This window comes from Aulonocara sp. 'chitande type north' Nkhata Bay, linkage group LG11 (assembly GCF_057382095.1).
Source record: "Aulonocara sp. 'chitande type north' Nkhata Bay isolate Kocher_YH1m ecotype deep benthic linkage group LG11, A_spYH_male_GT1.1, whole genome shotgun sequence".
Taxonomy (NCBI): domain Eukaryota; kingdom Metazoa; phylum Chordata; class Actinopteri; order Cichliformes; family Cichlidae; genus Aulonocara; species Aulonocara sp. 'chitande type north' Nkhata Bay.
Genome location: NC_141354.1, coordinates 39,775,332 through 39,793,257, shown reverse-complemented (window position 1 = coordinate 39,793,257; position 17,926 = coordinate 39,775,332). Strand labels below are relative to the sequence as shown.

The window sequence follows — 17,926 nt, the reverse complement described above, 5'->3', positions numbered from 1 at the left end:
CGTCCTACTTTTACCCAAATGTTAAGGATGGGTCCGATGTATCCTTCGTGTCCTACTATATCCCAGGATTCATTGCGGGTCATACAGGAGATTTGTTCCTGATAACGATGGTGGTCGAAGAGGAAAACACTTTCAAATGTAAGTATATAAAATCTGGTTGTACAAAAGTTAAATTGTTGTAGCGGCCGTGTTGTTAAGCTTTGGGCATCTGCAGAGACATGTTCCTTTTATTTAAATAACCGTAAACCAGCTTGTATTGCGGGTCCCGCGGTTTTTCATGTAATGCCACTTACATACAGCTAATTTAGCCCTGCGACAGACTGGCGACCTGTCCAGGGTGTACCCCGCCTTTCGCCCTATGACAGCTGGGATAGGCTCCAGCGCCCCCCGCGACCCTGAAAAGGATAAGCGGAAGCGAATGGATGGATGGATACAGCTAATTTAGATTTTTTGAATTGGTGACATGTTGTGGGGAACAAAGACCAAACGGCTTAATTTATTAAAACGAGGAGAAAACGATCACCTCTTCACTGGGGTGAAGAATTGGGCCGCTACGGCGTGGAGGTACAAGAATAAATCAATGTACACATCATATTCATATGAGTGCGGTCCTATTAACCCTCATGCTGCACAGCAGCGGTCCCCAACCTTTGTTGCGCCACAGACACGGAGCCTTTAAGGTGTCGCGGATGAATGCAACCACATAAAATGACCAAGACAAAAACTGGTATTTTGTAAATATAATAACAAACGTGAATGTACTGAGTAATTGTGTAACTTTATTAGCAGCGTCCTCCTGAAAATGTGCCAACATTGAGAGTAACGTCCTCCTCTCTGCCGCTTAATGCTCTCTGGTCGCTATGGTAACGTGTAAATATTTCTTTCAAAATAAGACGCACAACTACAACAAGGGAAAGACCCAGGGAAACAGAGTTAACGATACAAACCCTGAAAACCATAAATTTCACAGCGGAGCCTCAACTCCCGTGGCCCGGTACCACACCACTCACGGACCGCTGCTGACCTGTGATGTCCACACGGCGTTCCTCTGGTGTCTGAAAGTCACCCCCTTGCAGGCCAGAAGACATGAGATAACTTTAAAGAATACAAAGTACGTCTGTGTGTTATCAAGAAGATGATTCTTAAGAACACAAGTTAATAAATGTGCAACTACTAAGAGTTGTTGTGGTGTTTTTATTTGCCTGCTGTCATCTTTGATTTCCTCTGCCTTTAGGATTGCAAGTATCCAGGCTCAGGAGAGGGGGTCAGTGGGAAGCCCACTGCTGTGCTTGGCCCTGGTTTGCCCTCATGGATGAGGTGATAGGACAGATGCCTTCCACTAAGCCTCCTGTCCTAATGTCCTCTCTCCCCGAGGACACCCCAGGGCCAAGCACAGCAGTGGGTGACCAAAACGACAGCGATGACGAAGCCACCTACGACAGGGAGGAAGAGGAGAAGATGATGAGCTGCTAGACCTCATCAGAGAGGACATGAGGCAGCAAAGAGAGGAGAGGAGAGCAGGGAGAGGATGGACCGACTGTTTCACTTCTAGAAAGATCAGTTCCCAAATGAGTTACGTACTGAGAAATGTGTTTATTTGAATATATTTCTTATGTGTTGCATTGGTTTGAAGGTTTTATGGTATTAATAAATTGATTCAAACAAACAGTAATTGTCACTGAACTCAATTTGATTTATGAACATAACTTTGAACAATATTACTTGGATATTTATTTGATAGCAATAAATAAATAACAAAAACAATTAAACAAGAATATTTCAAATACACAGTAAAGATGAAAAAACAATATTTACAGTTGTTCAGACAGGATTAAGCTGAGTGACCTGGTCCTGGACCGTTTCTTTTACAACTGTAATAGATTACAGGAAGTCTCTGGCAGTGTTACTGAAGATCAGACGTGGATGGTGCTGCAACTGAGACCTGCGGTTTGTCTTTTCTGGTCAGCGAGTGGAGAATCACACAGGGTGGTCTGCAAAGAGAGCTTTAGGATCCTCCCACTGTCCACTGCATCGTCCATCCACAGGGTTTGCAGGGCTCACTCGTGGCTGCCACACCACTCAGATGTTTTCAGAAATATGCAAGCAGGAGATGGTGGGTGCTGTATTATTAGTATAATACTTGTAACTCTGTAGCAGACAACAGTTTGATAAAGTGCTGTGTAAAAACAAACAAAAGATTAGATTCTATCAGTTTCAAAGATATTTAGTTTATATATGTTATATGAGACAGTTCATGTGTAAGAATGACCGATGTTGTGCCAAAAAATGATCGTCTGCCAAAAACTGATTTCCGGTTTTTGCCCTAAACTGATTGCTCGTATTTAACCTGCTATGAATAACTTGTTGTTTTATAATATGTGAAACATGTCAAATGTTTCCCTCATTAATGATATCAGGTCACTTTGAGCAACCAGCAACATTCCTGGAACAGGTAGAAGCTGCAACCAGTTTTTGGCAGTGACTTTTATCCTTTATTTATCCAGTTCACAAACAATCTTGTTGACATTAGAAATTTATTTTTTAAGAGTAATCTGGCCAAGAGGACAGCAGACAGCAAAACAAATATATCAATTGTATCTACATTAGAACCAGAGTTATAAGATACTTGAACAACAGGTAATTATTGTATATATAAAACTCCTTTGTAAACCATGTTCACCGAAGTCTATTTACCAACATACATAAAGATATTACACATATTACACTTGGAAACATTGGAAATCATTTTTGACAGGCGAACACTTCTTGGCACAACGCCGGTAATAATTCAATTATCGTGTAATTAGCTGAGTAATTCCTAAATGCGTGTAGATTAAAGGACATTATTTTACCTGGACATGATTGTCTCTGATGAGCCTAAGGTACAAAACGTGCGGGCGACGACGATAAGGTTTTTCTAGCTCCTCGAGAATTAAAATTGTCCAAACAACTGAGCGACATTTCTGGGTCCATTTTAAAGTTTTCGCGCTGTGGCGCTAGCGACGGGAAAAACACGTAAGTAAGGGCGGAGTTGAAGACTAGGAGGCTGTCCACAGCCCATCTGTTATGTTGGATACTCATTGTTTGTTCAATAAAGTTTCTATGGAGAAAAAAAGGGGGCTGCCCACAGCCGCTCACTTCCTGACTACCCGTCCGTCTAAGGACACTACCTTGTGACGTAGGTAGTTAGTGTCCTTATGAGCGTCCTTCCCCTGAATTCGGACACAGCAACTGCTAGCAGGTAAAGGTGGTTCGATCCCAGGCTGCCTCCTGGCTGCATAGCGAATATCCTTGGGCAAAATGCTAACCCATGTTTGCCTACTGGTGGTGGTCAGAGGGCCCGGTGGCGCCAGTGTCCGGCAGCCTCGCCTCTGTCAGTGCGCCCCAGGGTGGCTGTGGCTACAATGTAGCTGCCATCACCAGTGTGTGAATGTGTGGATGATTGAATGTAGTGTGAAGCGCTTTGGGGTCCTTAGGGACTGAGTAAAGCACTATACAAATACAGGCCATTTACCATTTACCAAAGTGCAACGTTTAGTGATCGGCACATGCTGCGGTGCAGCTGAGGACTAACCCAGCTCCGCCTGTACCAGCCTGATGTCTCTCTCACCATTACGGCCCACACTTTGGGAGTCACTGCACGGATTACGGTGCAGGTGAATGATGTGTCCCTGGACTCTGTCGTGCTTTGGAATAACGTCAGGTGTATGAACCAGGTGTACACCTCCCACAGGCTTCAGACCAGGTGTTTCAGCCTGGCTCAGATTCAGCAGATGAAGTTTAAAACACCATATTTGGAGGACAGGGTCACCGTCAAGGCTGGACTGGGACAAAAAATCGGCCCGGGCATTTTGACTAGAGACCGGCCCACCAGGACAAAGATTGAAAATGTGACGTCATTCAGGGGTAAAACCGCAAAGGATTCTGGGAACTTGTGGCAAGAGGTACTAGTGCACGCAGGCTTTCAATTGAACTCAGTTACACAGCGATAAAAAGAAACCCAAAAAATGTCAAGAAGCCGTTGTATTATTAACTGCAATAGCCGGTCGCATGACAGCCACGGGAAGCCGACGGGTAAAGAGATCGTTTTTTTTAATCGGATTACGTCGTTGAAGAGAAATTTTTTAAGCCATGTTTCCGAAGTAAGAGCCGACGGATGGTCTGGATATACCAAATATAACGTCCCAGAACACTCCAGCTCACATGTTAGTCTGCTCCAAATCAAATCAAATCACTTTTATTGTCACATCACATGTGCAGGTACATTGGTACAGCACATGTGAGTGAAATTCTTGTGTGCGAGCTTCACAAGCAACAGCTTCCAAGCATTTCCACACAGGTCAGTTAATGCGTCATTTTCATAACATAATTAGTGATATGAATGTGACAGGTGAGACCTGGAGACTTGGGACCGCCCCTGGTGGGCGGAGCTGGTCTTCGCTCCTTTCATAAGCGCAGGTGTGGGCAATTGGGTATTCCTTTGCAAACCTGAAGCTGCGAGTGCTTGGTCCGAGTTGGGCAAGTTGGTGTTTCTTAACTATGAAAGTCTGATACGCGTCCTCCGCTAAACTTCTGTTAGAACGGTAGGTTACACAAAAATGTACCACTTGAGCTCTGGCTGTTGGCAGAGGTTTACAGTTATTTGCACCCTTGTAGGTGGGAAACATTGCTCCCGTGAGAACGGTATAGTGGACTTCATCGCCACTGACCCACATTTATTAGGGTGTGACACGAACTTGTGGACAGGTAACAAAACCAATTCAGTGGAGGAATATTCCTGTGTTTTATTGTCCAGCTAGTGATCTCCTGCCTTTTATTCACAGAGTAACGAGCTGCTGCTTTGCCAGGTGGATTTCTGGCTGCGGGCAAAGGACCCGACACATCAGTGTGTTTTAATTTGTTTTAAACTGGTGTAAGTCGACGGACTGACTGCTGCGGCTGTCGATGGTTTTGGTTTTTTGTTTTACTTTTTCTGTATCAGTAGGCACCACAGATATTGATTCGCAGGCGGTGAAGGCGCTGCAGGGAAAACAAATCCTTTTTTTGTCTCCCCGCTCTTGCATGCACAGCGGGGGGCCCGAGTGAAGACGGCACCGAAGATTTGCCTTTTTTTCTATAGTGTTTTACCCATTTGGGGTCATGTGTGAGTTGCCGTCCATTTTTAACCTGTGTGCTATGACGATTTGTTTTTAAACTGTTCTCCGCAGCGCTTGTCCCGTCTCACGGGCAATCGTACAGTCTTATCGTTTTTTAATAAGGTAACGTTTTTAATTGTTTTTAGGTGCTGCTGTTACACTGTTTCTTTTATTTTGTATTAAAAATTAAACTCTTTTAAACTGACTGTGCGCCTACGGCTCTGTCCTATTTTAAATAGGTACCTACCATGGGTCACATAGGTTACAAGCAAGTCTGGCGCTGAACAGAAATTGTCGCGCTATGCCCCTTTATTTATTGTGCATAAATAGTGAATTGTCCTGACACAATATTGCGTTTCGCTTCTGTTATTATGGCACATTGACAAAAACATATACTTTTATTCACAGGATAAAACAGGTTTTTTGTATCACTAATTGCCCAGTACGATTACAGCATATATTATTGTCACTGCTACATTTCTGTAATGAACCAGAAATTATTTCTACTACTAATTAATTACCGTTGAGCTCAAAGGTTATATTAATAAACGGTTAACGAATGTGTATTTATGAAGACGATTTGTGAGACTGGTAAACTTATGATACGTACGATGGTCTTTCGTTCTACACGGTGCATTTCAAGGTCCTGCACCCATCCGTCAGTAAACTGTACCTGGGCTTGTTGCAGTGACCTGAAGTTACTAAACTTCACGAGTGTATGCGCTCACACCAAGAACCGTGTAATTATAAATCTGAGCGTGGTGAAAGTTGGGCAGCACGCTAACGTCTTTTGTCCCTCTGTGTGCTCGTAAGGGTCTGACCCTTTCACTCCTTTGATTTTTTCCTCGTATCTTTTCTTTGACTTTTCGTCGAGTCTGTCTTTGTACGGACCGGCATTGTTCTCTTTTTGTTTTGTACATTCCTTTTTTGTGCGGCAAAGAAAAAACAAGAAGGTATTGGAACTGGAGAATGAACGTTTTGCGGTGCTGCAAATGCTTGCATTTGATGCGGTTTGTTTTGCCACGAGTTCCCGACATGCAATGCGCGAAAATCACGTGATTGCTAAACAAGGGGGAGGGTGCATCCGGCCTCCTCGGCTGTAATTGGTCCAGCCCAGAGTCGATCATGACCAATTGGCCAATCCAACACCTTTCATTATATATACCCTTCCTTAAAAAAAAAAAAAAAAATCCATCGGCCCATAAAAACAAAAAATCGCCAGCGGCCCACCGGGCAAATGCCCGGTATGCCCGATGGCCAGTCCAGCTATGGTCACCGTTAAGATACAAACCTCTGCAGCTGTGGCCAACCACCTGCTTTCTTTCTGTGAACTGATGACCTTTGCCCTCTGAGCATTCCTCCTGGCTCTGATTTTTAAATTTGATGTTTTCTTGTCTTTGCGACTCCAGACATGCCGATCCATGTTTTCTTCGCGTCTCCTCAGACACAAACTGGACCTCTTTGTTCTTATTTTAACTGAAGACTGAAATTATGTGTAAATGATTTCTTTTCCTTTGCATGTGTCACGGTGTGTGCTGCAGCAGGCAGGGACCCAAACGCAGGACTCGTACACGGGATGAAAACTTAAAGCGGACACAGAGGAAAACACAGCAGGACAACGAGAGGACGGGGACAGGAGGGAACACAGCTGGGACCATCAGGGGGCGCCACGCCAGTGCCATAAATGTTGAAAAAAAAAAAGTTGGTACTATTATTTCTAAATACAAAAAATAATCCCACGTTAATTAAAATGCAAAGTAAATCTTATTTAATAGAAATATTATTTGTTACAACATTACGCCCCCCCTCCCCGCACGGTGCGCCCCCTCTCCTCCCGTATCATGGTTCCTTTTGGACGTCACCACATCAAAAAATCAACACAAGATGTCAAAACGGCCAAAACTGTCAGGTGGCCAGGGAAGAAAAAAGAGAGAAGAAGAGGAGGAGAAACGAGAAAAAGACAGAGGTAGGTAACGTTAGCCTACATGAAATTATTTGAATGTGATAGTAACCTAAATTTTTAGCATTAAGCTAATGTTACATGATTCGCTAATTGCTAATCAATAAATAGCTAGTTAACTGTTTTAACGTCAGTTAATATTGTGGAGGGGGCTAAATTGTTATGGAAAATAATAATGTAACGTTAGGTAATTACAGTACTCCCACCTTTCCCACCATTTCTCATTTGTATTCATCTTTTAAGCAGGTGTTTTTTGTTTACATTGTTATTGCCTTCTGGTTAGCTAACGTTTACCCTGCAGGTAATAGTCACTTTTCCACCCCTGTATATATTATAGTTGTAAGCCTAGTTGTTAAAGCGCACATCATTAATGTTAATTAAGCAATATCACATGAGAGGGAATGCTGTTTTTTAATATGAGCACTGCTGTGATTCGGTCAAAGATAATCATAACATAACATTCTCATATGATATTATACTGTTACTTTGCATTCTGCTATTCAGCATTTCACTGTAATGATGACAATAAATTGAATCTAATCTAATTTGCATATCAGTTAACATCATACATATATCTCTTTGGTTTTTCATTTATATTATATCATTTCATTTTATTCCTGGAATCATATGTTTTTATTATTAGACTTTAATACTCAGTGGTGTCACATACTCCTCTCTTCAGATGCACTGTTGAAGTTTCTAAATCCCACCCCTGGGCCATCTACCACATCTACCGCTGCTGCCTCCACTTCAGCAGCACAACCCACCAGTTTTGCAGCAGCATCAAGCGGTGTTATTGTATTTCATATATTCATTTTTTATTTTTTTGTATTCATTTATTTATTCATATATTTTTTTATCTTGTTAATTATTCTGATTGTGAATTTGCTTTCTTTAAGTAAAAAAAAAAAGGTCAAAGACAAAGCTATTCGGTTTCTTGTGAGTACATACACTACACTGCCGATGTAGGGGGGCGCCACCTAAAATCTTGCCTAGGGCGCCAGATTGGTTAGGGCCGGGCCTGGCTGGGACACATCAGACCTAACGAGACAGGGGGAAGCAAAACTAGATACACTGCACACAGGACAGGAACTATCAAAATAAAACAGGAAACACACAGACTCAGGACACACAGCTTACACAATGAGTGGGGAGACATGAAACGTGGGACATGGGAAATCACAGAGTATACACTGCTGAGGTAAATACTAAGGGAGGAACAATCACTAAAGAAAGCCAAAACCATGAACAACAATAAGAACATAGTGTTACGTTACGTAGTTACAACGTTTGAAACACAAAAACTCGTGACAGCATCCATCAATAGATAAATATGACACAAATAAAATCATGACTTTATTATAAATAACAGAAGGACATTTCTGTTTGTGGGTTCATTTTGAAGCTTCTAGTATTTTGAAGCACTGTGTTATTAATTCATTTATTTCACATGCTGGGTCCACGCCCTCATTTTATGTTTGGCAGCGTTTTAGTAGGTAAAAGCTTAGACATGAGCTGAGCTGCGGTTTGGGGAAGGCCTCGAAGGGGCCAGGCAGAACCCGTGTACTACACAGAAGTGAAGAAGTTGGAGAATTGAAAAGGGAGGGTGGGGCTCGTAAATGAGAATAAACAGCTTGCAGAAGTGGGGGAACATATAGAGATGAGAATCAGAAGGGGCGTGTTTGGAGGCGGGGTCACACTCCTGAAATTCCAATACTTAATCTCCATTATTTGTTTCAGGAAGTGACCTTAATTGGTCGCGAGTGCCTAATGCTAGTTAGACTGACTATCAGTCTGCATCCACACATACTGCTAATTAGTAAAATCCAATCTAAACCGTAGAATTTCTCTCACTACAACTGGAGCTCCGCCTCCACAGATGCTCTGTTAGTACAGAGGTCATGATGGAAATATGTTATATGCAAATATATTTTTGTACATGTTAATATTTCATACATGTTACTGTGTTCTGTTTGCAGCGAGAGCAGCGACAAACTGGAGCTCAGTTCCTTCTGTAGGTTGTTAGGTTTTGTATTGTTGATTGTCATTTATGCTTAGAAATATTTAACCATATATGCTTAGAGGTGTATAATCAATTGTGTAGTGATAGGATGTGTGATCTTTAGCAGTCTGCAAAGGCTTGGTGTGTATTCCACACTGGAATGCACACCTACATCCTGGGAGCATGGGAAGAGGTCGTACCTTGTTTTATTGTTTTATGGTAGGATAAACGTGGCTGTATCTGTTTTAGGCTAAGTGCCTTTTGTTTAGATGAACTGTTGGACTTCCAGACCAGCAGGTTTAGGGAAGTCATTTATGGGGTCACACTCTGACCCCACACACACACACACACACACACACACACACACACACACACACACACACACACACACACACACGGTACTCTTTGTTTGTATGTAGACGTCATATGTTAATGACCCTATGCATATTCATGTAACCACAATAAAAGGAGTGCTATGGGGAACCTGGCTGAGAGTCTGATGGAGGTCAAGTGGTGGGACGACACTTGGCTCCAGGCAGGTCTCCCTCATGCATGAGTAACACGAAGAACTCTGCCTACTTGGTGTTCAATGCTTTTGCTGTGTAATTATATTGTCTTCAACGTTCCAGCGAATAGGTTCAAGCTACAAACCTATCAAGGTACACCCATAAAGGTGATTCTGATGCCACACAGAGTCACGTCACGAGGTCGTCTGACTGCTCTCTCTCTCCCACCTGCTCCTGTGTTTCTGTGGCCACGCCCTCTGACCTCTCCTTCCTCCTCCTTCTCCTCCTCCTCAGCACCAGCAGCAGCAGGACGGCAGCGAGCAGCAGGAAGACCAGAGGCGAGATGGAATGAACTCTGTGAGAGTACGATGACTCCGCCCTCCAGTTTACCCTCAGCCGGTTGTCCAGGCTCAGGTGAGACGCCTCACAGGTGTAGTTGTGTTTCCTCTGCAGCTCCTTTTCGTCGACCATCAATGTCTTCCTCACTTGGTAGAGGCCGTTCCCATTGGGCAGCACCGAGCCGATGCGCAGCTCGCCTTCGTCCACGGGCTGGCCGTCCCGCAGCAGGCTCAGGTTAATGTGGCGAGGGTAGAAGTCAGTGGCCAGGCAGGTGACCTGAGCCCCGCCCACCACTTGCCTGGTGATAAAGCGGAGTCGAGGCTTCACCCTTCGCATCACAAGGTGCTTCTCGCGCTCCAGGAAGTGTTGGAGCGTCCGCACACAGAACGGTAGATATATGTTTGAATACAGCATCTGGAAGGATGTTTTCTTTAGGGCGTCCCACTGGATCTCCCAGCCTTCCCTGACAGCATACGTGAAGTGGGTCATGTTGTAGAGCAGGCTGTCGGCGTCCTGCCCGTTGGAGCCGTCTCTGAACATGATGAGTGCCGGCTGGCCGTCCTCCAGTACCTCGCAGCCCGTTACCCTCTGCTGGACATGAACGCCATCGATGGTCAGGTTAAAGCGATGCTTCACCAGATTCAGCCTCTTCTTCATGCTGGAGTAAATGTCTCGTAGCACAGTCACGGGCTCCTGGCCCAGGTTGAGTTCCGCTTCGTGGTCAGATGCCGTGCTCGCCCTCATCACCCGGTCGACCTTTGAGTCATAGTATCCCACCTGGATGTCATCCAACATCAGAACAACAGTGAACTCTGGGAAGTGGGCAGAGCCTGGGATGTAGGAGGCAAGCGCCCAGAGGGAGTGTCGTCCTGTGCCTGATGGAACAAATTTACAACAATGTTACTTAAAATAACGTAAAACTTCAGGCTAATGTTCCCAAAGCTCCCGACCTCTGGGCTCTACCCTTCCCCACTACTGGCTCCTGCTGAACCCGATTATCATGCCATTGGCTGAGGTCGGAGTCCTGCAACCAGTGGCTGCTCTCCGTGGCCTGTGTAAGCACAGTGGTTGTTGTGTTGGTGTGTTAGCCTTGTTTGAGACATTTCATCCCAGAAGCGTGTTCAGTTCTAAAACCAAATGGTAAAAAGTCCCAGGTGCTTCATGTGCTTCATCACATGAACCATTGTAAAAAAACCCAAAAGCATGTAGGTCATTATCAGGTTTTGGGTGAAACCATTGTTTCACTCTATATCACAGGTGTCAAACTCCAGGCCTCGAGGGCACAACTGTACCCTCAAACACAATAATAACATGGACTGAACCACCACTCACAACCACTAGCACTTTATATAGCCTCTGTAGAAACTATCTACACCCTCACTTATCTTAACTGCACTACTGTATAGCTCTGTGTAAATAATCATTCTGTACATTCGATAATCTTTAATCCTACAACTGTTTACAACTTGCATAGTTCCCATTTCTGTATAACTGTATATCTCAGATTTCTGTAAAGTTATTTATTTCATATTCTGTATAGTTTTTCATATTTATATCCTGTTCATAGCCTGTACATAGCTTGTACTCACTACAGCCTGTACATACTTATAGTTATAGAATATTCACAACATACTTCATACCGTGTACATTATAACTGTCACAACCTGCGGGGTCGGCAAGGCACTGATCAGCAATCTCTCTCCCCCTCCCCTGTTTTGCCGGGGCGGAACTCATGGCAGGTTCACGCCCTCAGCCCACGCCCTCCCGGATCATGCACACCTGGGCCTCATCAGACCAGCTGGTATATCAGAAGGAGGAGATCAGCTGTTCAACGCTGGATTGTTGTGAAGACTCCTGTCAGTACACGTCGAGCCCTAGTTTCCCACACTTCCGCCTCAGAAAGTAACATTTGTCTCTCTGTTCTAGATTCCCCGGACCCGTCCCCGTGTTTCCCTGTGTGGAGCGTGTAAGAGGTGGCTGGTCACTAGCGGAGAGAGGTTGGCGTGAGCGTGTGTGTGATCCCCTTGTTTTCCCTGGAGCCCTGGAACCCGTCCTCGCACATCTTGTATATAGCACTGTCCTCGCACTGCCTGTAAATACACTTGGTGAAGATTTTTGTGAATAAACGGTCTCTGTTACAACACACTCCGGAGTCCTGCGAGTGGATCCTCAGAGCAACCCGTGACAATAACATACCATAATAGACCCATTTCTGTCATGGTTCGGCTGTGTGGCAGGCAGGAGAAGGACCCAAACGCAAACTCACGGAGACGAAACGTAAACTCAAAAACACAGCTTTAATGCTGGCATAAAGTGAAACACAAAAAACAGTACTAAACTTAAACTGGGGAGACTAAAGCACGAGGAGCCACAGGGAAAAATCACACAGCTATGAGGGAGACTACGACACTGACAAAGAGAAACACAGGGCTTAAATACACAGAGGGATAACGAGGGAATGAGACACAGAAGGAGGGCACAGCTGGGAGAAATCAGGACTGGACAAGACAGAGACGCAAAACTAGAAACACTCACATGAGGCATGGACCTTCAAAGTAAAACAGGAAGTATCACACAGAGACGCGAACTAGACACAGTGGAGACAGCAACTAAGAAACAGAGACAAACCATAAGGCAGAGGTCTAAGAACCAAAATACACAGAGGGAAATACTCAGCTTTGAACACAAGAGACTAGACTAGAGGGAGTAACAAAAGACCAACCATGAGAACATAATGCACAATGCAGAGTGACAGAAAACAAGAAACTCAAACATGCAAAGACCCACAATAAACAGAACAGAGGGGGCACAGAGAGACATGAAGGGCAGGGGAGACTTAACATGGGTTGAAACACAAGGGGGAACTAATAAGCAAATGAACATAGGAGGCCTAATGAGCTAAACATACTATAAACATCAAAATGAACTAGAACTCAAAACACTGGGTCCTAAGACCCAGGATCGTGACAATTTCTGTAATATACTTACATATCTATACTATTGCTAATATATATTGTAATATATCTATATCACTAAAGCACTTCTGGATGGATGCAAACTGCATTTCGTTGCCCTGCACTTGTGCATTTGCAATGACAATAAAGTTGAATTCTATTCTATTCTATTCTATCTTGACAGCAAAATTATTTCAAGCAAGGAAAATTCATTTCTGCGTGCAGGAAATGTGTTTTAATGTTTGCTATCATTCAATTTCAATTTCAATTTTATTTATGTAGCACCAAATCACAACAGCAGTCGCCTCAAGGTGCTTTATATTTTAAGGTAGACCCTACAATAATACATACAGAGAAAATCCCAACAATCATATGACCCCCTATGAGCAAGCACTCTGGTGACAGTGGGAAGGAAAAACTCCCTTTTAACAGGAAGAAACCTCCGGCAGAACCAGGCTCAGGGAGGGGCGGGGCCATCTGCTGTGATTGGTTGGGGTGAGAGATTCATATACACACACAATAACAGCCCCTCTCACTCAGCTCTGTGTGCTGACAGACCTGCCCCACATGGCTGGGACATTTGACCTCAGAACTGAAGAAGCTTCTCGAATGAAACGTCTTCAAGCAACTTAAAGAAGTCCAGATGCTTTTCTTCCCGAGCTCCTTAGACTACTCAGGGATTAATAAAGTATTCTAGTTCTGATTTGGTGTTATATAAATAAAATTGATCTGAACTGAATTGAAAATTTAATATTTTTGATCAATTATTAAATGATTTAACAGGGACTTATTAGAACTAATGATTAATAATTAAGATTGAATAGTTTTAATCTTTGGTGCAGTTGAGGAGGGTCTATTGTTATTTCTTTGTAGATTTTTATGCTTAAATGGTTTCTTTGGTTTGTTTGCAGATGGCCCGGGAGCAGAAGCTCCAGAGAGATGGGATTTTAGTGGCATTACTAACTGCCACTAAATTACTTACTGGTGCAGGTTCCGCTCTTCGGCAAAGGTTTCTTCATTTGGTTCTGTCCAAGGCGTCCTCAGGTAATGCGTTAACGGTCTAAATGTCTTCTTTGATTTTGTCCAGCCACTGTTTCTTTGGTCTGCCTCGAGGCCGGCATCCTGGGTCGATCCTCGTAGCCGTTTTTGCTACAGAGTTCTCATCGCTTCGAATCACGTGTCCATACCACCTCAGGTGGGACTCGAGCATCTTTTCCTTTATTTGGGCTACACCTAGTCACTTCCGTATGTCCTCGTTAATAACCCGGTCCCATCTCGTTATTCCCATTCTCCATCGGAGCACGTGCATCTCCGTGTTGGCCCGCATTGACCACACATGAGCAGGCCCTAAACACCACGGAGATCGTGGTGTTTAGGGCCTGCTCATGTGTGGTCAATGCGGGCCAACATGCGCAGCCATTTTCCCATGAGTCGATCTGGCATTTTTGTGTCACAAAGTACACCAGTGACCTCTCGCCATTTTAACCAGGCTGCATTATTCGTGCTCGGACATCGGAGGTGATATTTCCGTTGTAGCTGATGACTGAACACAGGTAGCGGAACTTCAACTCTGTGTTATGATGGTGCCATCAGTTTGGGGAGTCTCCTTCCAGGTATTCAGTCTTTTTCATATTGACCCCCATACCATAGTTGTCGAGCCGGGTCTTCCAGAGTTGAGTTGTCGTTTGAGTCTCTTCCCTGACCATATGAAGACAATCTTACCAAACAAAACGAGGCACACTGATGTCTAGATTTCACATAATTTCATGATGTGGTAAATGATGAATACCTGGGAAAGGAGAAGTGTGAAATCTGTCATGGTCCTGAGTCTGTGGACTTTTTCTGTTTGTATTAGTTATCCTTGATTTCATGATGTGTTTTTGCTCGTCTCTTGGTTTTGATTTCTGTCTCTAGTATTCCCCTCTCCTCAGGTCCTTTGCATTTCTTGTGTTCTAGTTCTTTGGTTGTGGTTCTGTGCTCCTTCTGTTTAGTGTACACTCATCCCTGCCGGTGTGTTCCCTTTGTTCTCTGTCAGCTGTATCCCCTCGTCAAGTCCGCGTCTGTTATGTTTCCTATTTTACTTTGAAAGTCTGTGTCCTATGTCAGTGTTTTGAGTTTTGCTTCCCCTGGTGTTGTCATGTCAGATTACGCCCAGCTGTGCTCTCCCCCTGTGTCTCATTCCCCTCTTTATCCTTCAGTGTAGCCCTGTGTTTCTCCCTCATGCTGTGTGTTTCCCTGTGTGCCTCCACGTATGCTTAGTTTTCCTGATTCCCAGTTTAGGTTTTGTATGTTTTTTTGTTCAGTAATAAAGCTGCTTTTTGACTTAGACTTTCGCCTCTGTTGAATCTGCACTTTGGGTCAATCCCTGCCTGCCACACAGCCCTAACATGACGAAATCCTTACAAATGCTGTCAAAGTTAGGGTTTTTTTTTTTTTTTTCTTCCTTTTCTAAAATCAAGTTTGAATCCAGTTTTTACACGATGCCGAGCAACATTTTAAATGTACAGAGAGATTAAAAAGTTTGAACCTGTAAAATCAGTCTGACATCACAGGTCCATCGGTGAAATCACTAACCATGTTTTTATCTTTTACCTTTGATTTAAAAATGTGACATTTGAGTCTCTGAATGATTGAATTAATCAGGACGTTGAATCGAACAGATAACCAAACACTGACAGATACAGGTACAGTCAGACAGGTGAGCACAGCAGCTTTCACTACCTGAGCTCATGGTGCGGTGGAGCAACAGAGACATCAACATCAGCTGCAGGACAAACATGTCGATGAAGCTGATCAGTCCTGATCTATTCCGGTTGGTCCTGATCCGTATTCGATCCGTCTGTGTCTCAGAGAGTCTTCACTTTCATTTTCTGAGCTCTGAGTTCCGGGGCAGTTTAGGCCAATCAGCATCCTTCTTTCACTGTCTCTGGGCAGATTTGAGGATTGTGACCAATCAGACAAAAATAATAAAAACGGTTTGCATTCTTTGCCACGGCTGCAGCATGACCAGCTTAACCTGGACTGTTTGTCCAGCAGCTGCTTCTTTGAGTGTGTCCATGAACACGTTATTAAAAAGTCGTTATTTGACTTCCTGAGTTTGTAAAATGAATAAAATCTGCTATTCGGTTTTTAAGTGATGACGTGATGAGTCCTGCTTCCAGGCCCGAAGTAGTCTGCATTTAATAAGGCTTTTGTGTTTTTAATATGTTTTAATGCTTTGTATCTTGTTCTATTTAATCTCAACAAGCCCCTAAAAACAGTCAGTGATTGCTGTCAGCCTCTTTCGGTTTTATTACCGCTAATCGTTTTAAAGCTCAGTTTTAAACCTCACGATGTAACTCCAGCCCAGCAGCAGTATATTAATGACTAACCTCGTATTGTGGATGGATTATCTCAGTTGTTCTCCTGACTGAAGTTTGGTCCGTTTACAGCATCCTGCCATGCGATTACATTTGTCCCGAACCATCAAGTTAACTTTTATCAAGTGGAAAAAAGTTAGCGTTCATCCTCCAGCTTCACTGTGTTTATGCTAACATAGCTGTGTTGCTAGCGGCCACGTAGCACATCATTATATACCAGCTAGCCCAACTTCAGTAACCCTACAAACGTCACTGCTGTTTAGTTTCCTGTCTTCATTTATGTTGGAAGTGATAGCAGAGCTGTACGTTTGAATGCTTCATAAATCTCTCAGTCAGAACATGCTACATCATGTTTAGGTGGAAGCTAGCGACCTAACTTCCTGCTAACTTCTAACTCTGTTAAATGTAATAAATTTGGTTTTCATGGATGTTAAACGTAATTGTTTCACCTGGTAAAGCAGCAACGCTGATCATTTTATTAAAGATGAAAGAATTTAGAAGTTTTTCAACTCTCAGTAATGCTACAGTGATCATTTGACTTTGGGACCTGCAGCAGAGTTTGGGCCCAGACATGGCTAATGACGTCAGACTTAAAGACCTGATTGTAAGGAAACAAGAAGGAAATGAGCCTGTGACTTTCTGCCCCAAAAGTGTCAGTGCTGGACTCATGCAGACACAGATAATCCAGAGTACATCACGGTCAGGCCGACACAGGTGAGCTCTGAAACAGGCTGAAGGGTTCAGGTCATACTAACTAAAGGTGCAGGTAAATATTAATAAATAACAATCATAATAAAGCAGAGGCTCGTTAGCAACCTGCTGACCTGTTGTCCTTAAAGTGAGTGTGGAGCTGCAGGTGCAGTGTGTGGATTCAGACATTAGGCTGTGATACTGACCTTTGCCCTGCTTTCTGCCTGCAGGCTCTAAAAGTGGAAGCAGAGCTGGAAACATGAGTGGCTGAGTCAGAAGCTGTCACGCTGATCCTCAGCCAATCACACACCACCGCTGACACACACACACACACACACACTGGTTTTCATATCTTAGTGAGGACATCCCATTGACATAATGCTTTCCCTAGCTGCTTACCCTCACCATCAAAAATGAATGCCTAACCCAACTGTAACCCTGACACTAAAACCACATTTTGAGCCTCAAAATTACCTTCAAACCCGCAGGGACAGACATGATGTCCCCATAAGGGCTGTTGGTCCCCACAAGTATAGTGGCATGCCAATTCTCTGTCCTCACAAAAACGTCTAAACGTGTACACACACACACACACTGCAGTGAGTCAGTGGTTTCTAAAAACGCCCTTGTCCAGCGTGTCCTCATCTTTCCAGGAAAAACAGGAAGTTAAAAATACAGATGCACCTGTGCTGCTCAGAAATGCATCTGTGCGACCTCTTACCCACTTCAGTACACACACACACACGCACACATTTGTGGTCCTCTGTGTCAGGTATCTCTGGATGTTATGTGTGGACTGTTTTTTCTTGTTTATTTGACATGTTTCAGTCACGTGTTCATTTCTCCTGCCAGCAGGGGGCAGTTCAATTCAATTTAAGTGATATAGCACCGCCACAAGAACAGCCGGCTCAAGGAGCTTTATACTGTCAGGCAAAGACTACAGTGTTACACAGAAACTCCATTTAGACGACCTCGTGTGTG

The 17,926-nt window shown here is 43.8% G+C and overlaps 1 protein-coding gene across 1 annotated transcript; it reads right to left on the bottom strand.

Moving 5' to 3' along the window:
* Positions 1 to 7,930: 7,930 nt before the first annotated feature.
* LOC147319874 (major histocompatibility complex class I-related protein 1-like) lies at positions 7,931 to 15,727 on the bottom strand. The gene is made up of 2 exons (XM_086312717.1): positions 15,618 to 15,727; positions 7,931 to 10,817 (listed from the first exon to the last, which is right to left on the bottom strand). Exons 1-2 carry the CDS (start codon positions 15,673 to 15,675, stop codon positions 9,793 to 9,795), a joined length of 1,083 nt encoding a protein of 360 aa, XP_086168843.1. The 5' UTR covers positions 15,676 to 15,727; the 3' UTR covers positions 7,931 to 9,792.
* Between the last annotated feature and the right edge of the window lie 2,199 nt (positions 15,728 to 17,926).